A 27,468-nucleotide genomic window follows, 5' to 3' on the forward strand; every position below is an offset into this window, starting at 1 on the left:
TACTCTATTAAAGAAACCCATAGAACAAACTTTTATTAACGCAGAATATTGGACAGTATGCGACGTGAAGCAGCTGCTGAGAGAAGCAGTGGGTTTGATCGTGGGAGCTCAATTACCTCAGAAGATATCCGGCTCTTTGAATACCACCTTTATGACTTACAATGAAACATGGTGGAAAAAGACCTATCCTTTTCCATCAGACTCTAGACAGACATTTAAACTTTGTTACACAATTCATTAAGGTTAATACAACACACTGCCAGATACTCCATCAAGGACACTATGATAACCTTTAATCACTCAGAGACATTGCGATGTCAAACACCTACAAACAGGGAAGGATATCTGGAAGGCACAACAGTAGGATCTTGATATTCAAAGATTGTATCACAGAATCATAGAAACAGGAAAATTGAGAATCATGGAACCAAATTCACTGTTGGTACCTCATTAAACACTCTGTCAGATTTAGATTCCATCTTCCATCTTCCAGCATTTACTCCACTGTTACCATAACAATCAATTTCTGTCTACCTTGGATAATATAAAACATGTTACAAGCACTTGTGCATTTTCCCAAGATTTGAGTTTAAGGGATTGTGTGTGGTATTGTAGTGTGCCACCAATCCAAATTGGAGATCTGGAAACCACCCCGAAAATTCCAACAAGTTCTGGTCAACAACACTTGGGAGACCCTGGGAGTCATCCTCATGGGACCCTTTTCATGTAGTACCAGTAGTAACTTATTTTTAACTGTTTTGTGGACCACTATACTCACTTCATAGAGATATTCCCTCTGTGCAATGGTGCAACAAAGGTGTCATCTTACACTTAGAATATTCACCCCCTGGAGTACACTGGCATAAATTCTCTCTGGCCAGGGACCACAGTTCTTTATCTTCTGTGTTTGAGAAACAGAATCAGCAGAAAATGACCTCGCCTATCATTCCCAAACCAAGCTAACTAAAATAATAAACCACAATGGCAAGGCAATGGCTGACTCATATCTGGAGAAAAAGGAAAAAACCAGAGATAAATATTGACCAGAGTTCTGGTTTGCTCTTAACCCAGTTGTGCATTAATCCACAGAAGTCCCCCTGCAGAGCTCAACTTTAGACAACCTGGATAATGATCTCTGTCTGCACATATGTGACCCTGATTCAAAAGCATATTCTACAGTCAAACAAGTGATGGTGCTCAAACCTATGAAAAACATATAAAAAGCACACAGAAGACAAAACAGTATTATAACAAGGTAAGAAAAGAGACTAACATTACAGTACAAGATCAAGTCTGGCTTAGTTTTTACCCCAGGTCAAGGACAGAGATTTTAGATTCAAGGTTCAAGAGTTCAAGGTTAGCTTTATTATCTTTAGTGGGACATTTGGTTTTGCAGCAGCAGCAAATGACAACCAGACAACAACACAACAATAAACAGTCAAGACTAACAAAATAAATAATAATAATTAGTGCTGGGCAACGATTAAAATTTTTAATCGCGATCAATCGCATGACATGCTGCAATTAATCGCGATTAATCGCATTGTTATGCGCAAAATGTCTCTTTCCTTTAAAAGGCTTACAGCTATATAAAGAAAATGCAGTCAATTTTGGTTTACAAACACGACATCAGGGGTCTCCAACCTGCAACTCTGGAGCTGCAAGTGTCTCTCTGGACCTTCCACAATGTCTCTAAATACGTGGCTAAAATATGTGTCTTAAATCTATCTTTCTTGTCATTAGGTTGGAAACCAGGGACTTTTTTTTTCTTTTACAGCATTTTACACACATATCTACATCCCTTAGAAGAAAGTCTGTCTATCCTCTTTTTATAAAGGTTTTATGTGTTTCCTTTATTTTAAAACCTTAAAATTTAAATTAAAAATGTGGTTCTTACAAATTACAAATATTACAAATATCCTATGGTGGCTCTTTATTAAAAATATATATTAAGCTGACTTTTTGAAAAGTCTCATAACATTTGCATCTCTAAAGGAGTTTGATTTAGCTGGCTGAGGGAAAAATGGCTCTTTGGATTGGAAAGGCTTCAGACCCCTGCACTAAACACATAAACAGATTTAGCATCAGTTTTCTCTTTAAACAGCAACAGTTAAAGTATTTCTTCATATATATTTATTAAACCAAATATTTAAGAGAAAGAAGAATGAAATTCTCAGGATTTATTAACTAAAAGGTAAAAAGTCAGCAGGATGAATTTAAAGCTGTGAAGCTGCTTCCTTCTAAACACAGAAGGAACTATATGTGATGAATATCAGCATCAGGTGAACAGACAGAAAGCAGGATTTGAATCTCACAGCTTCTAGATGGTGAGGAGAGAGAAATATTCACAATATGCACAATAACTTCCATCCATGCACCTTCAGTGCTTCATTATCCAGATTTCTGGCCTATAAATTCTCTATACTTTCATTTTTTGTTTGACTGCACTTGCAGTCTCCGCTACCGGGAGTTAAGACAGCAAATAATTTAAAGAGCAGCTGCACAAAGTCCGAAAAATATGTAAACACAGATGATGTCTCCCCGTGTCCACCCCACGGCATGAACACAAACAAACGACTCCTCAACTGAAAGCTCACATCTCACAGATTCCACAGCTGGAAGTTTCATCTCGCTATGACCAAGATTCACCAAACCAGAGGCAGAAGAAGACCCGATTTATGCTGCAAGTTTGTAAAAGTCAGAAAGCATGTCTTATCTTTGCTGTCTTGCATAAATTAAAACTGCATTTATTAAAAAAAAAAAATAATACATAAAAAGTTTCCCATCCAAAAATCACAATGTTCTGTCCATCTGCATGCATTTTGACAAAGAGAAACGTCGGTTCTTCTTCTTTCTTAAGTTCTAGACAGAAAATGTGTCTTCATTCTAATAACCCGCTCTCTCCTGATTACATCAGACACACTGCTGCAGCAGGGAAGGGAGACACGGACGCCATGTTTCTGTCATCAAAGCCAGCGGCCAGCAATTAAAAAAATTAAAAGCGTTAATTAAGCGTCGCGTTAATTAAGCGTTGCGTTAATTAAGCGTTGCGTTAATTAAGCGTTGCGTTAACGCGCGATTAACACGTTAACGTGCCCAGCACTAATAATAATAAAAAAAACGAAAAGTCACCCAACCTTATTTAAAAGCCCAAAGGCCACAAAGAGAAAAGACTTTTTAAATCTGTTTGTCCTTGCCTGTGGCATCACAAATCTGCAGCCTGAGGGAAGCAACATAGATTAGTCATGAAGGTGATGGCTCCGGTCTGCCAGAATGCAACAACCTACTTAAGGTTCCTGGGGCCTGATGCATAAAGCTACAAATTAAAACAGACTGCAGGTGGTGTCTGCAGACCAAAAAGGAAATGCAGAGCATTTCTATGGTGAGTAAAAGCTGCCAATTTACTGCAGACCAAGCACAGGAGAGGGCACAGCTGACCATCATGTTGCCACGTCAACGTCTGCAATTTCAATGGTATTTTGCAAGGCTGCTAACAACAGATGGCCGGTGACACCGTGGCGATGTCATGAAATGAACGTCTACTGGCGGCGATGACGTGGTGGCATACCTTGAAATTACGTTTCAAAACCAAGTCAAATTATGAACATGTCTCACCTAACGCTGCATCAAAATGTTGTAAGTTAAACAATTTTTTTGGAACTGCATATGTAACCTAATATGTAAAAAACTGACTATTTTGAATAGTCAATCATGGATTAAAAATGTTTTAACTTTTCTTTCGATATCACATCATTTTAAATAAGAAGAGGAAGTTATGCTATGTGCTGCAGTGTGGAGAGTGGCTGGTTTTCAGGTGGAGGTTTAAACATGGAATGCCGAAGCAAGAAGCAGGTGATTCCTGTGTGCAGCTGCCAACATCAGTTTCTGGTCCTGCAGCTGGTGGAGAGACAGCCTCGCATCCGTTAGAATCTCAGTTTTACAAAAATGTCAAATCTGTAACTCTACGTCTTCTTTTCTAACCTTTAGAAACTCGGTAAATATAATGATTTAGAGATGAGAAGTAATGTGACAGGAACAGGTTGTTAAAGAGCAGTGCAGCATGTAACACCCAGGTTAATAACGTAACGTTAGCCAACCTTAGCTGCAATGCTTTTTGTAAAACCATTTTATAAAAAGGTACCCTGTTTGTCTATTTTATAGCTGATAAGTATATTTATAGCTTACTGACTTTGTTTGCAGCGAATAGTTTTGCATGTGTTATGTTTGCAAGAATTTGTGAAGCATTGCCTGTAAAGAAGCTGGAGATGAATGACTTCATTGACTGAGGTGAAATCAGCTTTAAGTTAGGTATTGGACGGATGTTCACTCTGGAGCTACCTGCCTCTGTATTATGGACAATCAACAAATGACTTGTCTTTTTTGTAAGACAAAAGATGTAAAACAAAGTGTTCAATAAAATGTTGAGAGAACATTTTTCAAAGAGAAACACAACTCTGACATAAACAGATACTAATCTTTTTGATTGCTTCCTCCTTTAATGTAAATTTAATAACTACTGATGTGACCCAGTCAGGAAGACTTGAGTCTTATTTGGATGGACTACAGATTCATATAACTCCAGCACTCTTTGACCTCCATTCTTAGCACATTTAGTGACAGAGCTGTTGTCTACTGGTTGGACAGGGATTATCCATTAAAGCAGCCACTGAATGTATGACATAATGGTGATAATAAATGTGATCTAAAATGTTGTTTCCTTCATCCAGCCTACGCTTTGATCCTAATGGCTATACTGCTGTTACTGCTTGTCATTAGACTGCAAAGTTTAATCTATATGATTTATTGATGATGTATTCATTCCATTCATTATGACTGAATCGATACGTTTGCATTATCACGCAATACTTTCACCTCAGTTCAACATTCACACACTGAACAGCACATTTCAATCTATCGCGGTGGCTGACCTGCCTACGACAGTGATAACTGGCCAGTTACAGCTGGTTGTGTATAAAGTCGGTTCTTGTATGAGGCAGCCCCCCCCCCCCCCTAAGAAGATAAAATATCTACATCACTGCTTGGGGCTCAGGCCGATGGAGATGATGTGTCATACTGAGCCCAGCACTGCATTTGCTTTACCTGTGGCCTAAACTTAGAATAAATTTATAATTATTTTGGACAGATCCTCTACTGATTTTGTTCTCGGATTTCCAATAAAAAAAAGAATCAGGTTAACACAAAATAAAAGGGGAATGGCTGATTAACCAAAATAAATATTTTAATATCTAATGAACTGAATTTTTAGTCTAACTTTGAAAGGTCATTATTAACGTAAAATCTGAGGATCTCAGAGGATCACAAACTGAGATTGTAATTTAGCCATTTAAATCTTGAAGCAAAAGTTTAGAAAATGACATCTCATATAAAAACATAAAAAGACAGAAAGAAAATACACATATGCCCACAATATATTGTTAAAATCTTTATCTAATAAGATAAAAACCAGATATTTAAGCAAAAAACTAAGAAAACAATATGAGGCAGCAACATTATCCATGTGTTGGAGGGAGGCGGCATAATTCACACGTTGGTGTGTGCAACTCAGCTTCTCAAACGGACACATTACACGGCGGTCACCTTATGCAGGCAATCTGTGGCACTATCCACTCGCCATACATTTCAGCTTTCAGATTTATAAAAGCCTGCGCACGTACATCCCACACCTGTTTCCGTTTATAAATCAAAAACTCTAAAGCGGGCACACGTGTGGAACCGCCTTGCCACGCTCACATGGTGGCTATAAATGGTCAGGTGGACACCTGTAATAAATATTTATTACAGGTGGACACCTGTAATAAATATTTATCACATCATTTTTCATGATGGCTTGAGAGGGAAAAAGAGGGAAGAAGTGGAATTTTTCCAGGTTTGAGGTAATGTTTAATTAGTGGGCAGGGTGTGGGCATTGTACTTGTGTCAGAAAGCCTTTATAGTGGCAGCATGTGGCAGACGCTGTCATCGCAGTGTCAGAAGGGAAGACACGCCAGAGGCGTTGGTTGTGGCTGGATATCTCAGTCGGTAGGGCATCTTTCTGCCATGCAGGAGATCGACGTTCGAATCCCAAAGTAACACCTTCGACTTGGGGCCTTAGGCAAGAAGCTACAGCCCACAGTAAATTGTTTTGGAGAAAAGTGTCTGCTAAATGACTGTAATAGTAATGATGCTGGTAATGTAGTTTTTGTTTTAATGTATGAAATAAATATGTACAGATACGTCTGAGATTGGTAGCAGTTTATTTAGTGTTAAACAATGATTCATTATAGTTACTGGGTGGTCCAACTGGGTCAGCAGGCGTGTCCATAGAGGAAGTCCTGCAGGTGCAGAGGGACATGATCACCGCTATTAACAATGTGCCCAAGGAGTTGTGGGAAATGGAGACTGTCTTGATGGAAATTGGGACAACAATTTTAAAAGGATTGTGTAAGAATAAATAAATAAAGGAAATCCACCTCTTGTGTGTTTCATCAGTGTTGCATCACTTTTAGACTTTCCAGTCTGACCCACTCTGCTGCATCACAGAAAAAATGACCGAAGCCTACTTTTGGCATTTTCTTTTACTGACTGGTAAAAGTTGGCAGCATACTCTCCACCTCATCATTTCCTTGATTTTATTCTGTACCGTTCGTGTCACAGTTTCCTGTTTTCCCAGATTTTGTGCATACACCATGGTCAGAGTTTGGAGGTAGGAACATTCTCCCGCCAATTTTATTTTTTATAAATCCCAATATGAGATAAGACACAACCTTGGGGGGGATCCACTGGAAGACAAACAATGTCAGAGATTACACCACTGACTTTCACACATTGCAATCTTTCTAGTAAGAAGTCCAAGAGCCAACAATTTAGTCCCAGAGCTACATTGTGGGTCCTCAATCTTTGTGCTAGGACATGAGGCTGGATACAGTTAAAAGCTGAAGAAAAGTCATTAAAAAGTAATTCCACCAACGTCTTAGACCCCTCGAAATGTAACAGGGCCATTTATTAAGCTAAACTAATCCTTTCTAAACTGCACGGAAGGACCTGTCATTGTCCATTTTTAAATCTGTACTTTAAACCAATTTCTTTTCTTTGGCCTTTAACCCAGCATGAGAGATGATTTTATTTTAATTATTTTAATATTGTTTTTGTTGTTATAGGTTTTTTCTCTTATATAATCCTTAATCCTCATAGGATTCATAGTGTAGGTAAGTGAGTATAATACTTATGACAGATTAGGTCAACATACACACCAAAAGTTGTCATGAGGACTGGCCTGCATTGCCTGCAGCTCACACAATCAGGCTCATCTGCTCCACCTGGGTCTCATCAGCGCTCACTCTCCTCACCTGTTCATCACCCTATATAATCCCTCCTCAATGTCTGCTTCCCTGCCAGATGGTCATTTGCCTTGCCTGTTATTCTGTAGTAAATCTTGTCTTGTTCTAGATCCCTGTCGCTGACCTCGCTTCCACTCACGGACTCCCGATTGCCTGATCCCTGCCGGACTATCCTGAACTCTGCCCACCTGGATTTGACCTTGCTGCCTCTCACGGACTCCCGATTGCCTGCTCCCTGCCGGACTATCCTGAACTCTGCCTACCTGGATTAGACCTTTTTCTGGACCGACCTCCGCTATCTGCCTAGCCCCTCTTCCTGGTCCTGGTTGCCACACCTGCCGTCCGTTAGCTGCTCTGTTGCATCTATTAAAACTGTTAAACTCATCACCGTGTGGGCTGAATTTCCGGGTCTCCCAGAAACGATCATTACAGTACCATCTGGCCAACATGGACCCGTCGCCTACACACGAATGGCGTTCTTGTGTCGAGACATCAATCACCAAGTTGGAAGCTAACATGCAAGATCTTTTAACCATGATGACTAACCTCTCCACATCCGCAGGTGTTCCCGATGCTGCGACCTCTCACTCCTCCACGGTTACCTCCATGCATCAGACTCGGCCACCCCCAGAACCACGCCTCGCTCCACCAGAGGTGTTCACAGGACAACGTTCTCAGTGTCGTCCGTTTGTGACCCAATGTGAGATCCAGTTTGAACTCCAGCCATCATCGTTCCCCTCAGATCGGGCCAAGGTCGCCTATATGATTTCCCTGCTATCGGGAAAAGCGAAGGTTTGGGGCACGGCGGAGTGGCAGAATGACTCAGCAATTTGTTACTCTTTCAGAGACTTTTCTGCAGCCCTCATTAGGGTTTTCGATCCTGTGTTGCCCGAGAGAGAAGCGGCACGCAGACTTCTGACACTGAGGCAAGGCGATAAACGTGTGACTGAATATATTATTGATTTTCACACTCTGTCTGCAGAAAGCTCCTGGAATGACGCAGCATTGTGCGACGCCTTCTACCAGGGATTGGCGGAGGAAATAAAAGATGAGCTGGCCACCCGGGACGCTCCCAAGAACCTGGCTGAACTGGAGGTCCTCGCTACGCGGATCGATCTCCGGTTACAGGAGCGGCATGGGGAGAGGAGGTTTCTTCGCCGGAATCGCCAATCCGAAACCTGGAGCAAGCCGGCACATGACCCGCCCACTTCCGCTTCCGGTTCAGCCTCCCTTTCTGACGTCGGGGAACCCATGCAGCTTGGTCGGACCCGTCTATCCCTCACGGAGAAAGAAAGGCGGTACAAGGAAGGACTGTGTTTTTATTGTGGCGGGATGGGGCACATCGCTCACCGGTGTCCAGTGAAAAGACCAGACCCAGTAGGAAATACGAGGAGCCTACTGAGTCAACGGCAGTCATCGGAGACCTCGGGTATGTTTTCCATCACAGCTCAACTGACATTAAAAGACATGACAAGACCTTTGTCCGTTTTCATTGACTCAGGGGCTGACACAGAGTTTCTTGACATTGGGCTGGCTAAAGAACTCAACCTTGCAACTCGTGCCACGTCCAAGACCGTAAAGGTGATAGCATTAGATGGACATGTCCTACACCACATTACTCAAGAGACTGTTCCCCTGGAGCTGGTTATCGGGGGCAACCATCACGAATTTGTCTCATTTCTATTGATACACTCCCCTGTGGTTCCAGTCATTCTTGGAGCGTCATGGCTTGCTAAGCATAATCCTCACATAGACTGGAGCCAAAAGGAGATATTGGGATGGTCACCAGACTGTTCATCCACATGTCTTCGTACCGCTGCTCCTTCACCCAGGAACTCAAGGGCTGGGATTGATGATTATCCTAATCTGGCTGAAGTTCCCCCAGTTTACCATGACCTCAGAGAGGTCTTTAACAAGCACCGTGCAACGTCTCTTCCACCTCACCGCCCTTACGACTGCTCCATAGATTTGTTACCAGGAACGTTCCCTCCTAGGGGACGGTTGTATTCCTTGTCCGGCCCTGAGAACCAGGCTATGACTACATACATTGAGGAATCCCTTCAAGCAGGGATTATTCGCTCTTCCTCATCCCCAGCAGGAGCCGGATTTTTTTTTGTAGAAAAGAAAGGCGGTTCCTTACGACCCTGCATCGACTATAGGGGACTCAATGACATAACTGTTAAGAATCGTTACCCCCTGCCTCTCATGAATACCGCGTTCGACCAGATCCAGGGGGCCACATTCTTCACCAAACTAGATCTTAGGAACGCTTATCATCTTGTTCGCATCAAAGAAGGAGACGAATGGAAAACCGCATTCAACACGCCCTCAGGGCATTATGAATACCTTGTCATGCCATTTGGGTTATCCAACGCGCCTGCGGTCTTCCAGGCGCTAGTGAACGATGTCCTCAGGGACATGGTTGGTCAATATGTTTTTGTCTACCTGGATGACATCCTGATCTTTTCCAAGGACATTCAGTCCCACCAAGAACACGTCCGCACAGTGTTACTCAGACTGTTACAGAACAATCTCTATGTTAAAGCAGAGAAATGTGAATTCCACCGTCGGTCAACTTCGTTTCTTGGGCACATAATTTCTCCGGACGGTGTATCCATGGACCCAGCCAAGGTAAAAGCTGTTGCCGATTGGCCAACGCCATTTAATCGGAAACAACTGCAACGCTTCCTTGGATTCGCCAACTTTTATAGGCGTTTTATTAGGAATTTCAGCTCCATCGCTTCTCCGTTACACGCTCTCACGTCCACCAAAAACAGATTTACCTGGTCAGAACAGGCGGAGAGTGCGTTTCAATGTCTTAAGACTTTATTCACCACCGCCCCGGTTCTTTTCTCCCCAGATACATCCCGGCAATTCATTGTGGAGGTTGACGCATCTAACACCGGCATAGGGGCAGTTCTCAGCCAGAGGTACGCTGACAACAAGATTCACCCATGTGCTTTTTATTCCAGGAGTCTGTCTTCCGCAGAGCGAAACTACGATGTGGGCAACCGGGAGCTGTTGGCTGTTAAATTGGCTCTGGAGGAATGGCGGCATTGGTTGGAAGGGGCCGCCAAACCATTCATTGTCTGGACCGACCATAAAAATTTGGAGTACTTGCGTACGGCAAAACGACTAAACCCCAGACAAGCCAGGTGGGCTCTGTTTTTTGGCCGGTTTGATTTCTCCCTGTCTTACAGGCCGGGGAGCAAAAATGTGAAGCCGGATGCCCTGTCTCGGATCCATGATTCCCTGGAGGACGACCACATTGAGGATCGACCAGAGTACATCCTGCCGCCCTCCGTTCGTTTGTTCGTGACCAGGACCGAAATCGAGCAGTTGGTGATGGCGTCACATCAGCAACACCCGGTACCGGCTCAGTGTCCCAGAGACCGCCTTTTTGTTCCCGGACAGCTGGTCTCTGATGTCCTGTCCTTCTGCCATAACTCACGCCTGTATTGTCATCCAGGGGTCAGCAAGACATTGTCTGTGGTTCGTGATCGGTTCTGGTGGGGCACGCTGGCTAGGGATGTCAAGGACTATGTGCTGGCCTGTCGGCACTGCTGCCAGGCAAAGTCTTCTCGTCGTCCGCCTATGGGGCTGCTGCGTCCGTTGCCCATACCTAATCGGCCCTGGTCACATATTTCCATGGATTTTGTTACTGGTCTTCCTCGTTCTGACAATTTCACTGTTCTGCTCACTATTGTAGACCGCTTTTCCAAGATGGCTCATCTGGTTCCGCTCCCGAAACTTCCCACGTCAAAGGAACTCGGGCTCATCCTCTCAAAGGACGTATTCCGCCTCCATGGACTTCCGGCCAGTATTGTCTCCGATCGGGGTCCTCAGTTCATCTCCCGCTTTTGGAGCGAGTTCTGCGCCCTCCTGGGAATCAAGGTGGACCTGTCTTCTGGATTTCATCCCCAGACGGATGGCCAAACTGAGAGGGCCAATCAGGAGGTAGAGACTAAACTGCGCATGTTGTGCGAGCAGGATCCGGCTTTGTGGTCCCAGAACCTGTCATGGGTGGAATATGCCTTGAACTCTTTGCCTTCCAGCGCCACTGGATTGTCTCCATTCTATGTTGTCTACGGTTACCAGCCCCCTGTGTTCCAGGTTCAGGACCGGGAGGCTCGAGTCCCTTCGGCCCATGCTGCAGCCCAGCGCTGCCAACGGGTCTGGCGGCGGGCTCGTCGGGCACTGATGACCTCCTCCGTTGTGTACTCTAGGACGGCCAACAGGCGTCGGGTTCCTGCCCCTGGTTATCGGGTTGGTCAAAAGGTTTGGCTCTCCACCAAGGACCTTCCTCTGCGGTTGGAGAACCGTAAATTGGCTCCCCGTTTCATCGGCCCCTTCCCTATAGTGCGGATCATCAACCCGGTGGCTGTGCGCCTTGGTCTGCCCCGTACACTCCGTGTTCACCCTACGTTTCATGTTTCCAGGGTCAAGCCTGTGTCTCTGTCGCCTTTGGCTCCCTCCTCCAGGCCCCCTCCTCCCGCCCGGTTCGTTGCTGGGGGTCCGGTCTACTCTGTCGGTCGCATCCTCCGTTCCCGGCGGCGGGGCCGCGGGGTGCAGTATCTGGTGGATTGGGAGGGTTACGGCCCGGAGGAGCGGTCGTGGATTCCTTCCCGGTTTGTGGTGGATCGCTCCTTGATCAGTGCTTTCCATCGCTCTCGTCCGGGCATGCCTGGTGGTCCGTCAGGTGCCGGCCCTTGAGGGGGGGGGTTCTGTCATGAGGACTGGCCTGCATTGCCTGCAGCTCACACAATCAGGCTCATCTGCTCCACCTGGGTCTCATCAGCGCTCACTCTCCTCACCTGTTCATCACCCTATATAATCCCTCCTCAATGTCTGCTTCCCTGCCAGATGGTCATTTGCCTTGCCTGTTATTCTGTAGTAAATCTTGTCTTGTTCTAGATCCCTGTCGCTGACCTCGCTTCCACTCACGGACTCCCGATTGCCTGATCCCTGCCGGACTATCCTGAACTCTGCCCACCTGGATTTGACCTTGCTGCCTCTCACGGACTCCCGATTGCCTGCTCCCTGCCGGACTATCCTGAACTCTGCCTACCTGGATTAGACCTTTTTCTGGACCGACCTCCGCTATCTGCCTAGCCCCTCTTCCTGGTCCTGGTTGCCACACCTGCCGTCCGTTAGCTGCTCTGTTGCATCTATTAAAACTGTTAAACTCATCACCGTGTGGGCTGAATTTCCGGGTCTCCCAGAAACGATCATTACAAAAAGTACTTTTAAAGAGGTATAAAAAAATCTATTATATCATGTGTTCATATCATTAACTTGCATCATTAATTAGTTATGGCTGCCTCTGGTGACTGTAGTTGTGTGTGTGGTCCATGCTATTGAAACTGTAATTCAGAACAAGGCCTGAAAAAAGAGGAAGTGTGCACCAACTGCTGGCAAGCTGACATAACTTTATGTAACTCAAACCAGAGAAAAAGAAAATCTCAGGGGAGAATGCTTATAAATAATACAGCAGGAATTGCTTTGTTAGAAAAACAAATGTTTTTCTTGATTAAAAAAAGAGACATGTATTTGTATTAGAAGCAGGTTGTTGTACATCACTGTGACGACTACTTTGACTACTGGGGGAAAGGAACACAAGTCACTGTAACTTCTGGTAAGTACAAAAATAAATATCTGAGGTTATTACAGCTATTATTATTTTTTATTTGTCATTAAATTTATCATAGTTTTATTCTCTACATCAACCTTAATGTAATATGTAACAACAAAATGAAACCTCTGGGTAAACTAAGTGTATGTTAAGGTTTTCATCATAAAATGTTCTAGTTAATTACTCAGCACAAGTGTGTGAGGCATTTTGTACTGAAGTGCAACTGAAATGTGTCACTGTGACAACTACTTTGACTACTGGGGAAAAGGAACAACAGTGACTGTCACATCAGGTAAAAAACAAAGCTTTTTGTCACCATAGTGTGATTGTAATAGTTACACTGTTTAATTCAACTTATGTAGACCTCAGAGGCATCAACGGTGTCTTTTGAGGTGCATGTTTTTGTATGTGGATATGTTGAGATATTTCACTGTGATGATGCTTTTGACTACTGGGGGAAAGGAACCACGGTTACAGTAACATCAGGTAAACCAAGCTTAATTTTTCTATCTTATGTTTTGATTTTGTTCTAAAAGATTTTTTTTGTTGTTGTTTTTTTGTTTTTTTTTTTGTCTTGTTTTTATGAAAATGGCAAACACATCAAAATCTGTTGTTTCAGTTTAAACTTTAGTGGTTACAGTCCACACTTTCAAGGCAACAATGTCAAAGAGTAGATTATAATTAAATATTTCTTGTAATTTGTATTAAAGAGTCAGCAGGGTTTTAGTATGGGGTAGTGGATCATGTGTTTTACTGTGACTACGCTTTTGACTACTGGGGAAAAGGCACAATGGTAACCGTCACCTCAGGTATGTAATATTGTTTTTATTCAGAGACATACGTTTGCATTAAAAAGAATATTTAAAATTTCTTTAATTGTTTTTATGTAGTTGTAAAAATTGTCATTATCAGATGGCCAACGGGATTTTCTTACTTGACAAGAATTAATCAAAAATTAAACCTTATGGCTGTTAGATTCAGTTGTATATAATTGTATGAAAGGGAAACATTTCTGGACTACTTTTAAAATAATCTCCAAGCCAAACTATGTAGAAATAAATGATGGTTGTCGTCATGGGTTTTTGTAAGAACTGTGAAAGGAATGTTTTACTGTGACAACTGGGCTTTCGACTACTGGGGAAAAGGCACCATGGTAACGGTGTCATCAGGTAAGATTTGTACCATTTAAAATCTGTAGTATAGTGTGTTTTAGAAATTTTAAAAAGTTACGTCCATGTTTACATATTTTAAAAGTTATGTCTATGTTTAGATATTTTAAAAAGTCAGGTCCATGTTGCAGTGGACCTTTCAGTTGCAGTGTGAATATTTTTAAAATCCAATGTTAGAATTTATGTTAATGCTTAATGGGTTGTGTAAAATTATAAAATAGCAAGAATTAGTGTATGTTTTCTTCTTTTTTTTTAAATAATTTAGACAATAAGCCTTTTTCTACTAAAAGTAAAGTAGATTCAGCTCTGTGTTACGGTGCTTTTGACTACTGGGGTAAAGGCACGGTAGTCATTGTCACATCAGGTATGAAATCTGGTTATTTTTAATTTCAGACATACATTTTTAATTACATGAACAAAATATATAGCATATTGTTCTTTTCATGTTCATTACATGGTAATTAGACAACCGTTGATATTTTGTTCAGTGACAAAAACTTGTGAAAAATAAATTCTTGTAGCTGTTAGATCTGGTTATAACATTATTACATGAACAGGTCTGAATTTAATATCTGATCGGTCTAAAAAATTACAAATCTAAACTTTATGAAACAGTTTATCATTGTAATTTGTTTTTGTTAGAAGCCGTATGTTCCTCCAATTATGAAAACTTGACTTTGCTTACAACGTCTACTGAAAAATATTTTTTTAAAAATTCTAAAAAGCATGTTATAATGTTTTAATTTAAGTGTGAATCTGTTAGAGTCTCAATTTGAAAAGTTCTCCAATGCAATATATTTAAAAAAATTAAAATTGATGTTTGCGGTTAGTTGGGTTGCAGGTTGTTTAAATGTTAGAATTTTAGTAGAGAAGTGTTTTTATATTAAGAGTTGAGTAGATCCAGCACTGTGTTACTACGCTGCTTTTGACTACTGGGGAAAAGGGACAATGGTAACGGTGTCATCAGGTAAGCAAAAGTGCAAAAAATAAGAAAAAAGTAAAACATTTGTGAGAACGTGTATGATTGATGATTTTATTTTTCTTTTTTTTCATTTTTACGAAAGAAAAAGAGATTAAATGGGACCGGAGAACATAATACGTCAGCATTTCCTGCCTTTTGTTATGTAATTAGATAAACTCAGTAATTCAGTTCTCTTTAAATAATTCCTCACAAAGAATATTTAACGTATTATTTAAAGATTTATTTAGGTGTTCTAAACACACTTTTTTTCCTCTTCTTCAGCGACTTCCAAGGCCCCAGAGGTATTTCCTTTGATGTCATGTGGCTCTGGGAGTGGAGACACGGTCACCCTGGGGTGCCTTGCCACCGGTTTCACTCCCTCCTCACTGACTTTCGAATGGAAACAAGATGAAACACCTTTGCCTGACTTCATCCAGTATCCTGCAATACAGAAAGGCAGTGAATATATGGGAATTAGTCAGATCCAAGTGAAGAGACAGGACTGGGACGCAAGAAAGTCTTTCAGATGTATCGCAAAACACGCCGCGGGGGAAAGACCTGCTACTGTGATCAAGCCAAGTAAGACATATGCTAAGTTATTAATTACTGCTTTTTAGTGGTTATTTTCATTAGTAAATGTTTCTTATCATTTAGAATGATTAAACAAGTTAAGAGATTCTACTTTAATTTCATTCTTTATAATAAAACCATATGATCAGTTTTGGGTGTTGACAGTAAATTTTGAGTATAACGGTGTTGAACACATTTGTGTAAGTTAAAATAATGATCACATTTTACTGTGTCTTAAAGTAATGAGTAGTTTGATGTTAATAAAAGTAAAAAAGGTTGCATGAAGCTACATTTACTTGTGATGGAACAATGAGTAAACAGTCTGTAAATGCATCGATTAGTGTAACATTATATCTGAAAGTTAATTGTAACAATTACGTTTGTGTGTGCTGTGTGAGAAACACTGGTAGAGGCTAAAGCACCTTTGAAAGCAAATAGGTTAAATGAAGTGGTTTAACTTTTTGGGGTATAAAACTTAGTCAAAGCTCTGGCACATGTTTAAATATTTGTGCATTTATAATTAGCAGGGTAGACCCGGTGAACTGATAACGATAAAACATACGATATATTAACATGATGAGTCTTTTTTCATCTTTACTAATTAACTGCTTGTCTTGAGACTACAGAGGCATGTTATGCTTCTTTCTCTTTGCTAACTAATCCTTTTTCTTTTTACCCGCTGCCTAATACCATTTTCACCATCTGTTGATTATTAACTGTTTGCTTGCCAGTCAGTGTATATGCAGAAGTGAGCATTTATGCTACTTTATTCTATACTATTATTCTTGATATATTTTCTATCACTCATGCACACTTCAGAAACAAGATGGAGTAAATCCTGACGTGAGAAGAATCATATTTAAAAAATTAACGTATATATCAAAGTAAAAGACTTGGTCATTTATTTTTTCTGGACTTCTGCATATATAATTATTATTTCTTGCTTCTGCAAACATATATTTGTGTATGTGTTTGTTTTTCAGATGTGGTTTATGAGTTGCCAACTCTTAAAGTGTGTTCATCTGCTGTTGATGGAAAAGAAGAGGCTTCCTTTTCATGCTTTGCCAAAGATTTTTCTCCAAATACATTTGAGTTCAAATGGCTGAAAGATGACAAAGAATTCAACAACTCAGTAGATGAAATCAGCTCATTGGCCAGCGAAAGGAAAGACACCAACGGAACAAGATTGTACAGTGCAGCAAGTTTGCTCACAGTCAGGACCAGTGAGCTTTCTGTAAGCACAAAATTCACATGTGTGTTCAAGGGGAAAGGGAAAAACAATGCAGAACCTGAAAAGAGAGAAGATGTGTTCTTTAAAGAGTGTACATCCGGTGAGTATATCTAGACTTTTTTATGTAAATGTTTCTATTCCTTTTGTTTTGCTTTGATTGATTTGTTCTATTATTTTTTCTTAATTCTTCACTTAGGTGGTGAAGGGTGTCCCACCTCAGATGTGGATATAGCTATTATACAACCCACAAACCAGGACATCTTCATAAAAAAAGCAGGAATTTTAACATGCCGTGTCACAGTCCATAGTGGTGGGTTTGAGAAGGTTGTGTGGGAGGACGAAAGTGGAAAGGAATTAGTTTCTTCCAACAAAGCTGTCAAACCAGGCATCTACGAAGCTGTACTTGACATCACTTATGATGAATGGAGCAAGGGGTTGAAGCGCAACTGTTTTGTTCATCATAAAAACTGGTTTGAGCCACTGAAGAGACCCTATGAAAGAAACTATGGTAAGACAACTCTTTAAAGATTCTTTTTATGGCATTGATTTCTGTTATGACATGAAACTGAGCTTTTGTTTGTCTTTTGCAGTACTTGTAGGGCATGTACTCATGCCACCAGCTCTAACTGTTCTCTCATGCTTACAGGAGGATCTGATGAAAAGCGTCCTTCTGTGTTTATGCTGCCTCCAGTAGAACATACTAGTAAAGACGAGGTGGTCCTGACTTGCTTTGTGAAAGACTTCTTTCCCCGTGAGGTTTTTGTGTCTTGGTTTGTTGATGATGTGGAGGCAGACTCAACACACCCATTCAATACCACAGACCCTGTAGAAAAAGATGGATACTACTCTGTTTACAGCCACTTAATCCTCACCACTGCACAGTGGGAAAAGCCTGATGCAGTGTTTAGCTGTGCTGTTTACCACAAATCTGTGGCAAATTCAGCTAAATCCATTGTCAGATCCATTGGATATAGAACATTTAAAAACACCAACATGGTCAACCTCAACATGAACGTCCCTGAAACGTGCAAGGCCTAGATGTTACCTTGTGTTTCTCTGTGTTCTGTTCTGTTCATTGTTGTTTGATGTTTGTTACTTGTGATATGACATTGTGTTTGTGTGTTATTAATGCAGATTCAAAATCAAAATAATAAAAAAAATACACTTTGCAACTCTGTTTTTTGTCTCTTGTACTTCCTGTCCTTGTTTAGTGTTGTCTTTATCTAACGCAAATAAGAAATCAAGTAGTTGTAGATGTCTGCATGTTTACATGTAGCAAAATAATTAAATATTGATATATAAGAAACTTTAAAAAACATACTGTATTATCACCTCCTCACTAACTTTAACTTCAGGCAATAATTGTATTAAACAAATCATTTTGTCTGCAGTTTAAGAGCTTCTGTCATGTGTCTTTGTGTGTGTGTGTTTCCTCTACTGGGTCTTTGCCCCTGATATAATGACTGACTCAGGCTCTGTGGTTTCTAAAACAGTGAAAACATCTCAAGTCAAGTGGTGCAAGTCACAGTGATAATGGGGTCTCTCAAAAGCAAGTCAGGATCATTACTAAACTGAAATAACAACTTTAATCTAAAGACATGCATATCTGCTTTAAAATAAAACCACCTTTGACTGACTTGTCAGGTTTTAGAATGTAATACTTTAAAATTATAATGTAGGTGTTTGTCATTGTCGCCTAAATAATTATCCACTGCTGAGAGTGAGTTATTACAGAGATTTTCTGATTTGTATCCAGAAATTCTGATTGAAACTTCCTCCGTCTGGAAAGAGGCTTTGGATGCAGAGGAAGATAACATGGCAAAAACAGCTCTCACCTTCATCCTTCTGTTCCTCATCACTCTGCTGTTCACTATTGGAACCACAACTTTCAAGGTAATAAAACCTTCATTTTTCAGTGTTGAGCACAGATTTGGAATTGACTCAACTATAAAAGTAAAGCACAATAGATTTACAATAGTGAAGTTTAGGCAGAAACTATTTATTTCATTATTTTTTCCTTGGGGCAACATTAGATTAGATTAGATTAGACTTTATTATCTCACAGTGGAGAAATTCACTTGTTACAGAATGAAGTGCAGAAAGACAGAATAAGGTGAACATGCATCACAGCAAGAAGGTGCAATATAGATTATTTACAAGAAAAAAAAACAGTCTAAGAAAAGCAAAAATATGTACCATTATAAATATAAAAGATATATATATATATATATATATATATATATATATATATATATATATATATATATATAAATTAATAAGAATGAATATTATTTTAATAAATAATAGCAAGTATTAGTAAAATATACTAATATAATACTATACTACTATACTATAATACTATATATAATATATACTTGCTTTTAGCATTGCATACCTAAACCGAGTAGCAGAGGTGGATCATTCTGTGTTAAACTAATTTTAGTAAGGCACCACATCGTCACTAAAATGTGATCTGCTAATAATTAAGCAGGACATTAAAGGGCAGAAAACTGATAAAACTGATAGTGCAGACGTGCACTCAAACATGCAAATAAACATCCTACATATAATAAAATAGAAATTGATGAAAAAAATATAAGCATATGCAGCTTAACATAATAATTAATTAAAATGACTTCCCATTCACAGATTATTCTAGATGCAATCATTAAAATACTGATGTGAGAAGTATGTTATATTGATAACAATAATCTACAGTAAATGGATTAAATGGTAATTTTGTGAGTGCTGCTGCTATTCTGGGGATATAAAATATATGCTTAGTTGATTAAATTTCCTTGTCAATTAGATAAATGTAATAAGCTTTAACAAAAAATAAGCTGGAACATTCTTACTGCAAAGAAAAATGACTAACTGGTGATGAAATAATGATTGATCTGTGTGAATTAATTAAAAATTAAAATCAGCAGCACAATCACACTGTTAAGTTTTATATTTTGTTTCTATTTCTTTTCAGATCAAATGAAGCAAGAAGAATATAAAAAAAGGTATAAAGAAAAAGAAGAAAAAAAATTCAACTTTTTTTTCATATCTGATGTATAATGTAAGTAATAAGAGATGCTACTCCTCTTTTCTTCTTATTCTGAGAGTTTATTTTTATTTTTTTAATCTGTTGAATGAAGATAAGAATTAATGTGCTCCTCTGATATATTTTTCTCTTTTGCAACATTTTGAAGCTGTTTATATTTGTAGTTTTACTTTCTTCAATAAATAGTATTGTTTTAACTTCACACTGTGTATCTTATGTTTCATGATGTTATGCTCATCACACCAGCAGCACCTGGACTCAACAGCCCACGTTCAGCCCAGTATGGAAATTGGGAGATTTCACAGTCAGTTACTCTTTCAGTCTGTTCTTAAAAGACTTGTGAACAAAAACCTTTGGCAAAGTCATGAGAAGAAGTCGTATGCGTAGCTTATGTAAACTGACATGAGATATTTAAATATTCTCTCTGTTTCTTTTACTGGAATAACCCCACCTTGCACCTGGTGTCTGTGATGCTCTGTTGCTCTTGCTTTGTTTCACTTCTGTAATTTGGACCTTTTTGGGGACCTGGGTGTTATACAAGGCTTCCGCTCGCTGCTTTCCCCAATCGCTCTGCCCTGTCAAGCTCAACATCTGTGCAACTGACATTCAGCCTCGTTTTTGCAAGACTCTACAAAACTGTTCAATGTAAAAGTACAACTCTGCCATCTGGCCTAAATTCAAACAAACTGCACTTAGGATTGAAACTTTGCAAAACATTTCTTATTAAATCAGAAGGTATGTATGAATAAAATTCTTTGTCTTTTGTTGTTTAATTTAGTTTAGTTTTATTGTTATTATTATTTTTATACTTTAAAAAAATCCCTAATCCTACCATGCATGTAACATGTAAATGCAACATTTTTCTGTCACAGGAATGAAGGTTTTCTCTCCAAATATCACACTGTACCCTGTATGGGACAGTGATTTGAGGGCCTCACAAGTCACACTCATCTGTACCCTAAGTGGCTTCTTCCCCAAAGCGTTGAGCGTGGAGTGGCAACAGAACGATGTGCATCTAGCTCATATTAAACCGATTGAAAGGATGTTGCAGAGTATGGACGGAGAGGAGAAAACCTACAGTTTAACCACTGAGATCCAGCCAAGCCAGGAAGAGTGGGAAAATGGTTCAAGTTTTACTTGCAAGGCGGTTCACAAAGACATTACATTTAAAAAGGCAACAAGTATTTGTCACAGTAAGTATGTGAAACAAAGCACATAATTACCAGCATCTATCATGTCATAACAAAAAACAGATACGACAATGAACTGTAAAACTGAGATAAGATTAAAGTGTGAGATAACCCATGTTTTCTGCAGTTTATGGAAGAAACTCTTCTTCCATCCACGTGGAGATTCCCAGTTTTCAGACTGTAATGAAGTCAGACTCTGAGGTGAAAGTCACATGTTTGCTCCACACTGCCTTTAATGCCAAAATCACCTGGCTGATGGATGGGAGGGTCCCACCAAGTGATAAAGTGACAACGACTTCAAACACAACTCATATAATCAGTGATGTTACAGTTTCCCCGAGTCAGTGGAAGCAGATGAAGAAAGTAACATGTAGAGCAGAACATAAGTGCTTCACATCTGCTGAGAAGACAGTAGACGTAGCAGGTGAGGCAACTTTTCATCCTACAAACACCACGTCTTTATTATAGAAGGTCTAAGGCATGAAAGCTGTTGTTTTTCGTGCTGTCTTCATGCAGGACCTCCACCTCAAGCTCCGCAGGTGGAGATCAGGAGATCTCTACCAGAACTGCTGAAGGGAAACACTGCTGCGCTCCAGTGTGACATCACACAGCTCTCCTCACAGGACATTTACGTCACATTTCAGGCCAATGGAGTTGATATGTCTGAGAAACAGTATGTTGATCTTCCTGAAGCTCCAGGCCACCATTCAGTCAGCAGAAGCTTCTCTGTGCCTCAACGTTACTGGACTAGTGACACAAGTTTCACCTGCACAGTGTACCAAGGCCTCTCCATCACACCTTTCATGTCTAATTCCATTAGCAAAATAATTGGTGAGACTTGTCTTCATGTTCTTTCAACACTGATCAGTTTTTGTGTTGTTAAATCCATCTGTTGATTATTAATATAACTGGTTGAATCATTCATGTGTTTTTCCTACATTTTATTTAGTGGACCCCTCAGTGGAACTCCTTCTGGCCCCCAGTGAAGAGTCAGGACAACAGAAACTCTTGTGCTCTGGATTGGGCTTCAACCCTCAAATTAAATGGTTATCTGAGTCAAAGGAGATATCCTCATCAACTGAACACATCAGCATAGATTCAAATGGATATGTGGCAGTTACCAGTAAGCTACTGGTTCCTCAGACGGAGTGGAAAACTGGGAAGGTTTTCACCTGTGAAGCATCTGACAGCTCTCTGAGAAAACATTTCAGAAAGAACATCAGTCTCTGCTCAGGTAAAAAGACAAGGAAGAATCATCTGATGATAAATGTGTGTTCTGGTCCATTCCAGGCTTTAAAATCTTATTTTATTGTAAAATACGTTCTTAATTTGTCTTAGAAAGTTTTACAGTCATGTTTGAAAAGTCTTAAAATGCTACTGGTACATGATGTTATAAACTTTCACTGGTAGCAGTTTGCAGCAGCTACAGCACGACTAATTAATCACAGGAAAATGTGAACTTGAAAGAAATGGTGGGAAAACGTTTAGCTTGCATCTTGGGGCGAGCCTATTAAAGACTTAAAATGTGGAGCTCAGTGCTTTGTATTAAACTAACTCTAAAACTGTAAAGTAATGAGTTAAAATCACATAAAAATTATTGGTTATGAACGTATTACCTGCTGATGGCGCTATTGTAAGGAGAACTGATAATAAGGTTTATTGACTGCTTTTCTGGCAGTTTGTGTTACTGTAAAGTTGATCTACAGTTTAGACCTGAGTGGTTTTAAAACAAATAACTAGGAAAAAATAATTCCTAAAATCCACGTAGAACATCATGTCAGCAACCCCGCTGATATTTAAAGTCTTCATTACTTATTTACGATCCTCTAAATGTGGAATCATTCGACATCGTGCATCACTTCAAGAAAATGCTTTAATTTGTTTACCTTACTTATAAGTTGTTCTTTCTTTACTGATCCTGTTACCTTGTATTTTCCTCTGTCAGGTTGTTCAAGTGCTCCTCCTTCCATCCACGTAGAGATTCCCAGTTTTCAGACTGTAATGAAGTCAGTCTCTGAGGTGAAAGCCACATGTTTGCTCCACACTGCCTTTGATGCCAAAATCACCTGGCTGATGGATGGGAGGGTCTTACCAAGTGATAAAGTGACAACGACTTCAAACACAACTCATATATTCAGTGATGCTACAGTTTCCTCGAGTCAGTGGAAGCAGATGAAGAAAGTAACATGTAGAGCAGAACATAAGTGCTTCACATCTGCTGAGAAGACAGTAGACGTAGCAGGTGAGGCAACTTTTCATCCTACAAACAACACGTCTTTATTATAGAAGGTCTAAGGCATGAAAGCTGTTGTGTTTCCTGCTGTCTTCATGCAGGACCTCCACCTCAAGCTCCGCAGGTGGAGATCAGGAGATCTCTACCAGAACTGCTGAAGGGAAACACTGTTGCTCTACAGTGTGACATCACACAGCTCTCCTCACAGGACATTTACGTCACATTTCAAGCCAATGGAGTTGATATGTCTGAGAAACAGTATGTTGATCTTCCTGAAGCTCCAGGCCACCATTCAGTCAGCAGAAGCTTCTCTGTGCCTCAACGTTACTGGACTAGTGACACGAGTTTCACCTGCACAGTGTACCAAGGCCTCTCCAGCACACCTTTCACGTCTAATTCCATTAGCAAAATATTTGGTGAGACTTGTCTTCATGTTCTTTCAACACTGATCAGTTTTTGTGTTGTTAAATCCATCTGTTGATCATTAATATCACTGGTTGAATCATTCATGTGTTTTTCCTACATTTTATTTAGTGGACCCCTCAGTGGAACTCCTTCTGGCCCCCAGTGAAGAGTCAGGACAACAGAAACTCTTGTGCTCTGGATTGGGCTTCAACCCTCAAATTAAATGGTTATCTGAGTCAAAGGAGATATCCTCATCAACTAAACACATCAGCATAGATTCAAATGGATATGTGGCAGTTACCAGTAAGCTACTGGTTCCTCAGACGGAGTGGAAAACTGGGAAGGTTTTCACCTGTGAAGCATCTGACAGCTCTCTGAGAAAACATTTCAGAAAGAACATCAGTCTCTGCTCAGGTAAAATGAAAACAGCTTATAATGATAACTAATTTCATTCTGAAAAAGCAGTCAGACTCTTCTTTAATAATATTCTGCAAATCCAAACATTTTTCTAATGATTGTATACTGACAATTGTATTTTTATTTAATTTATCATTGTGCTCTGTTGTTCAGTGACTCCAGCATCCTCTCAGAGAGTTGGTGTCTACGTTCAGGGACCACCACTAGAGCAGCTTCAGAACAAGGGACATGTGACTATCACCTGCCTTTTGGTCGGCCCTCATCTCAGTGATTTCTCCATCAAATGGAAAGTGGATGGAAAAACCTGTTCACCTTCTAACGTCTATGTGGAGCAACCTGTGGATCACAGCAATGGTACAGAGACTTTGCGCAGCTTTCTCAACGTATCAGCGGAGGATTGGCTTGCACATGAACAAGTGTCTTGTGAAGGAAAGCATCGATGTTCTAATCAGGGTCATGAGGACTACATCAGTAAAAGCAAAGGTATTGTCAGAGACACACCAAGCCTCTCTGAGATTTCTGGAAAATACACCAGTTTAAAACAGAAAGTTTCTATAATACTGATTACAAAAGTAGTCATCTCCATAATGTTTTTTTTTTTTTTTAAACTCAAAAGGTCAAAATATGAACCCTTATTTACAGTTGTCTTTTTGTGTGTGTTTGTTTTTCAAGATTTGTATCCACCAGCTGTGACGATAATCCAACCAACTGCCTCTGAGTTGTCTGCGTCTGACAACTTCATGCTTACTTGCTCAGTTTCTGGATTTTTCCCATCGAGCATCATTTTGCACTGGGAAGAGAATAGCCAGAGACTCCCATCCTCTCGTTACATTAACAGTCCTCCATGGAAATACCCAGGAAGAAGCTCTTATTCAATGAGAAGCAGACTCAATATATCCAAGACTGAGGACAAAAAGTCAACTTATACTTGTGTTGTCAGACATGAATCATCAGAGACCCCAGTTAGAAGCAGTATACATGATGTTTTCGGTGAGCTCACTCTCAGTTTTCAGTTTTCATACTTATAAATTTTGCTCAGTTGCCTCCCACCAAACAAATGTATGCTTCTCTGTCATCTTCCCCAGCCTCAGTGACCCACAGCAAACCTTCAGCCATCTTGCTCCAAGGCTCTAACGAACTTGTGTGTCTGGTCTCTGGCTTCAGCCCTGCATCCATTAACATCACCTGGTTTCGTGATGAAAATGTACAACTTTCAAACTACAATAATAGCGAGGTCCACAGAGGACCAGATGGAAAGTTCAGCATTCAAAGCAGCCTTCGTCTGTCCCAAGTGGACTCCTTACCCGGGGTGGTTATCACCTGCAGGGTGACACATGAAAACACCACCCTGACTCGGAATATATCTAAAACAGGTGCTGTGATCCACGTTTGCCCTGCACATTTAAGTCTCTCACAGTTTCAGTTTGATATAAAATTAATTCAACAATCAACTAACATCTTATTCTACTTGTTTTCCAGACACGCTGGAGCACTGCCATTTCTTTGATGACATCACGCATGCTGATATAAGCCAAGATACAGTTGTGGAAACGTGGTATATGGCTGTGCTTTACCTCGTTCTTTTCTTCATCACTGTCATATTTGCTGTCGTTATCATGATTATTAAGGTAAGATTTAACACTTTTTGGCTGTTTTGTGTAGTTTTAATATGTGATTATAAAATCTTAATAATTTGAATATTCAGTCAAATCTTTATATTTTTTTTACACAGAAATGACCAAATGTTGACTCGTAACTTTTCTTTTCCCTTTCAGACTAAATGATGATAACAAGAGGGCAGATCTCAATTCATGTAAACATCTTAGGATTTTTTTATGACATATTTTGACTTATTTTCACTTGTAATGAACTGATATAGTTCTTTTGTGTGTTTGCTTTTAACTTGTTGAATTTTATGGAATTTCATCCAAACTTTATTATTTCTCTGTATTTCAGTCATGTATTTGGTGTGGTATGCATGAAAACTACTCTATGAATGAATTAGATCAATAAGTCAAACGTGTTTCACTGCATTTAACTAGTTTTTATTTATTTAGAAGTCAAAATCTACATCTGTTTTTTTGTTTTTTTTGTTTTTTTTTTTTTAAGCTGGAATAGTTTTTAATATTGTCTTTCCCCACACTGGAACTTTATCTCTTGCATTTCATCTATCCTATTTTAGCAGATTCCTTCTGTTTTTATTTCATTAATTGCATTTCTTTTAATCTGTTTTTTAATGTATTGCTTTCTGCACCCTGCTGTGGTGTTTCATGTAAAGCACTTTGAATTGTCTTGTACATTAAATGTGCTATACAAATAAATTTTCTTCTCTTCCCTAATATTAACTGTAGTCATTCCTACATTTAGAAAAACAGAGAATTTTTTTTTCATAACATCACAGATGACAACTACACATATTTCAACACACAATGCAACATTACTAACATGCATGTATTATGCAGACTGTCCACAAGAGGGAGACAAAGCTTCACATACAGTAATGGTAGTCTGTGTGAAACAGGATCCTTGCAAGGTTAGATGTACTTATGAAGTAGTAATTAAACAATAAGAGCTAACAGAATAAACACCATCACTTCAGTTGCAGCAAGTCTTTTTATCCTGTTACTTGACCATCTTGCAGTAGGTACTCCCATTAGTAGAAATGACCCCAAGAGGCCTTTAGACAAGCAGCTTGTTGTGATCATGTCGTGTTTACATCACATTGTTTTACTGTCCTCTAGTGGCTGAAACAACCATGACAGGTGAATAGGGATGAGTTTAAATAAGATGAAAGGTAGAAGTATGGGAACAACAGATGAACAAACAGCGGCTTTAACGAGGGTGACCACAATCTATTTTGTATTTTAAACCAATAGTCAATACTTTAAACAATATCAGTTTTGTTATTTTAATATTTTCTTAGTGAAACCTTCATATTGCCTTAGAACTGAGAAAGTTGTTTTGGTTTTAATCCAAGCTTATTACTATAGATCATAATCTAAAAAGCAGAGACAATGACCCCATCAGTTGTTACCAAAAGAATATCAGGTATACAAAAGATCAGTTTAGATCAATTTCATGCTAAAACATGCTCAGAGGTCCATCTCTCAACAACACAGGCAAAAAGTAAAAAATGCACTTCTTCAGAATATATGAATTTTTCAGTACAGCACAGAGTTATGACCAACCCCAGTAAAAGATGCTGCAGGGAAATGAGCATGACTGGTCTACAAATTATTTCTTGGTAGAACAAGAAGTGCAGAAAACATAAAAA

General features: G+C 39.8%; 1 protein-coding gene across 25 annotated transcripts in view; it reads left to right on the top strand.

Annotated features, from left to right (window-relative positions):
* Positions 1 to 26,440, top strand: part of LOC121655986 (hemicentin-1-like) — a 176,290-nt gene extending 149,850 nt beyond the window's left edge. For 3 of the 25 annotated variants that reach the window (XM_042011140.1, XM_042010983.1, XM_042011071.1), the window contains 14 exons: positions 13,727 to 13,778; positions 15,382 to 15,678; positions 20,822 to 21,142; positions 21,267 to 21,563; positions 21,656 to 21,970; positions 22,089 to 22,373; positions 23,085 to 23,381; positions 23,474 to 23,788; positions 23,907 to 24,191; positions 24,348 to 24,677; positions 24,867 to 25,184; positions 25,280 to 25,567; positions 25,674 to 25,822; positions 25,970 to 26,440. In XM_042011140.1, the coding sequence (XP_041867074.1) occupies positions 13,727 to 13,778; positions 15,382 to 15,678; positions 20,822 to 21,142; positions 21,267 to 21,563; positions 21,656 to 21,970; positions 22,089 to 22,373; positions 23,085 to 23,381; positions 23,474 to 23,788; positions 23,907 to 24,191; positions 24,348 to 24,677; positions 24,867 to 25,184; positions 25,280 to 25,567; positions 25,674 to 25,822; positions 25,970 to 25,978 (3,558 nt within the window). In that variant the 3' untranslated portion in view covers positions 25,979 to 26,440. Of the gene's footprint in view, positions 1 to 12,928; positions 12,973 to 13,205; positions 13,262 to 13,404; positions 13,456 to 13,726; positions 13,779 to 14,077; positions 14,139 to 15,052; positions 15,106 to 15,381; positions 15,679 to 20,821; positions 21,143 to 21,266; positions 21,564 to 21,655; positions 21,971 to 22,088; positions 22,374 to 23,084; positions 23,382 to 23,473; positions 23,789 to 23,906; positions 24,192 to 24,347; positions 24,678 to 24,866; positions 25,185 to 25,279; positions 25,568 to 25,673; positions 25,823 to 25,969 lie in introns of all 25 variants that reach the window. The other 22 variants (XM_042010974.1, XM_042011052.1, XM_042011116.1 and 19 more) reach the window with 18 other exon arrangements.
* Positions 26,441 to 27,468: the final 1,028 nt, after the last annotated feature.

This window comes from Melanotaenia boesemani, chromosome 2 (genome assembly GCF_017639745.1).
Source record: "Melanotaenia boesemani isolate fMelBoe1 chromosome 2, fMelBoe1.pri, whole genome shotgun sequence".
NCBI lineage: Eukaryota > Metazoa > Chordata > Actinopteri > Atheriniformes > Melanotaeniidae > Melanotaenia > Melanotaenia boesemani.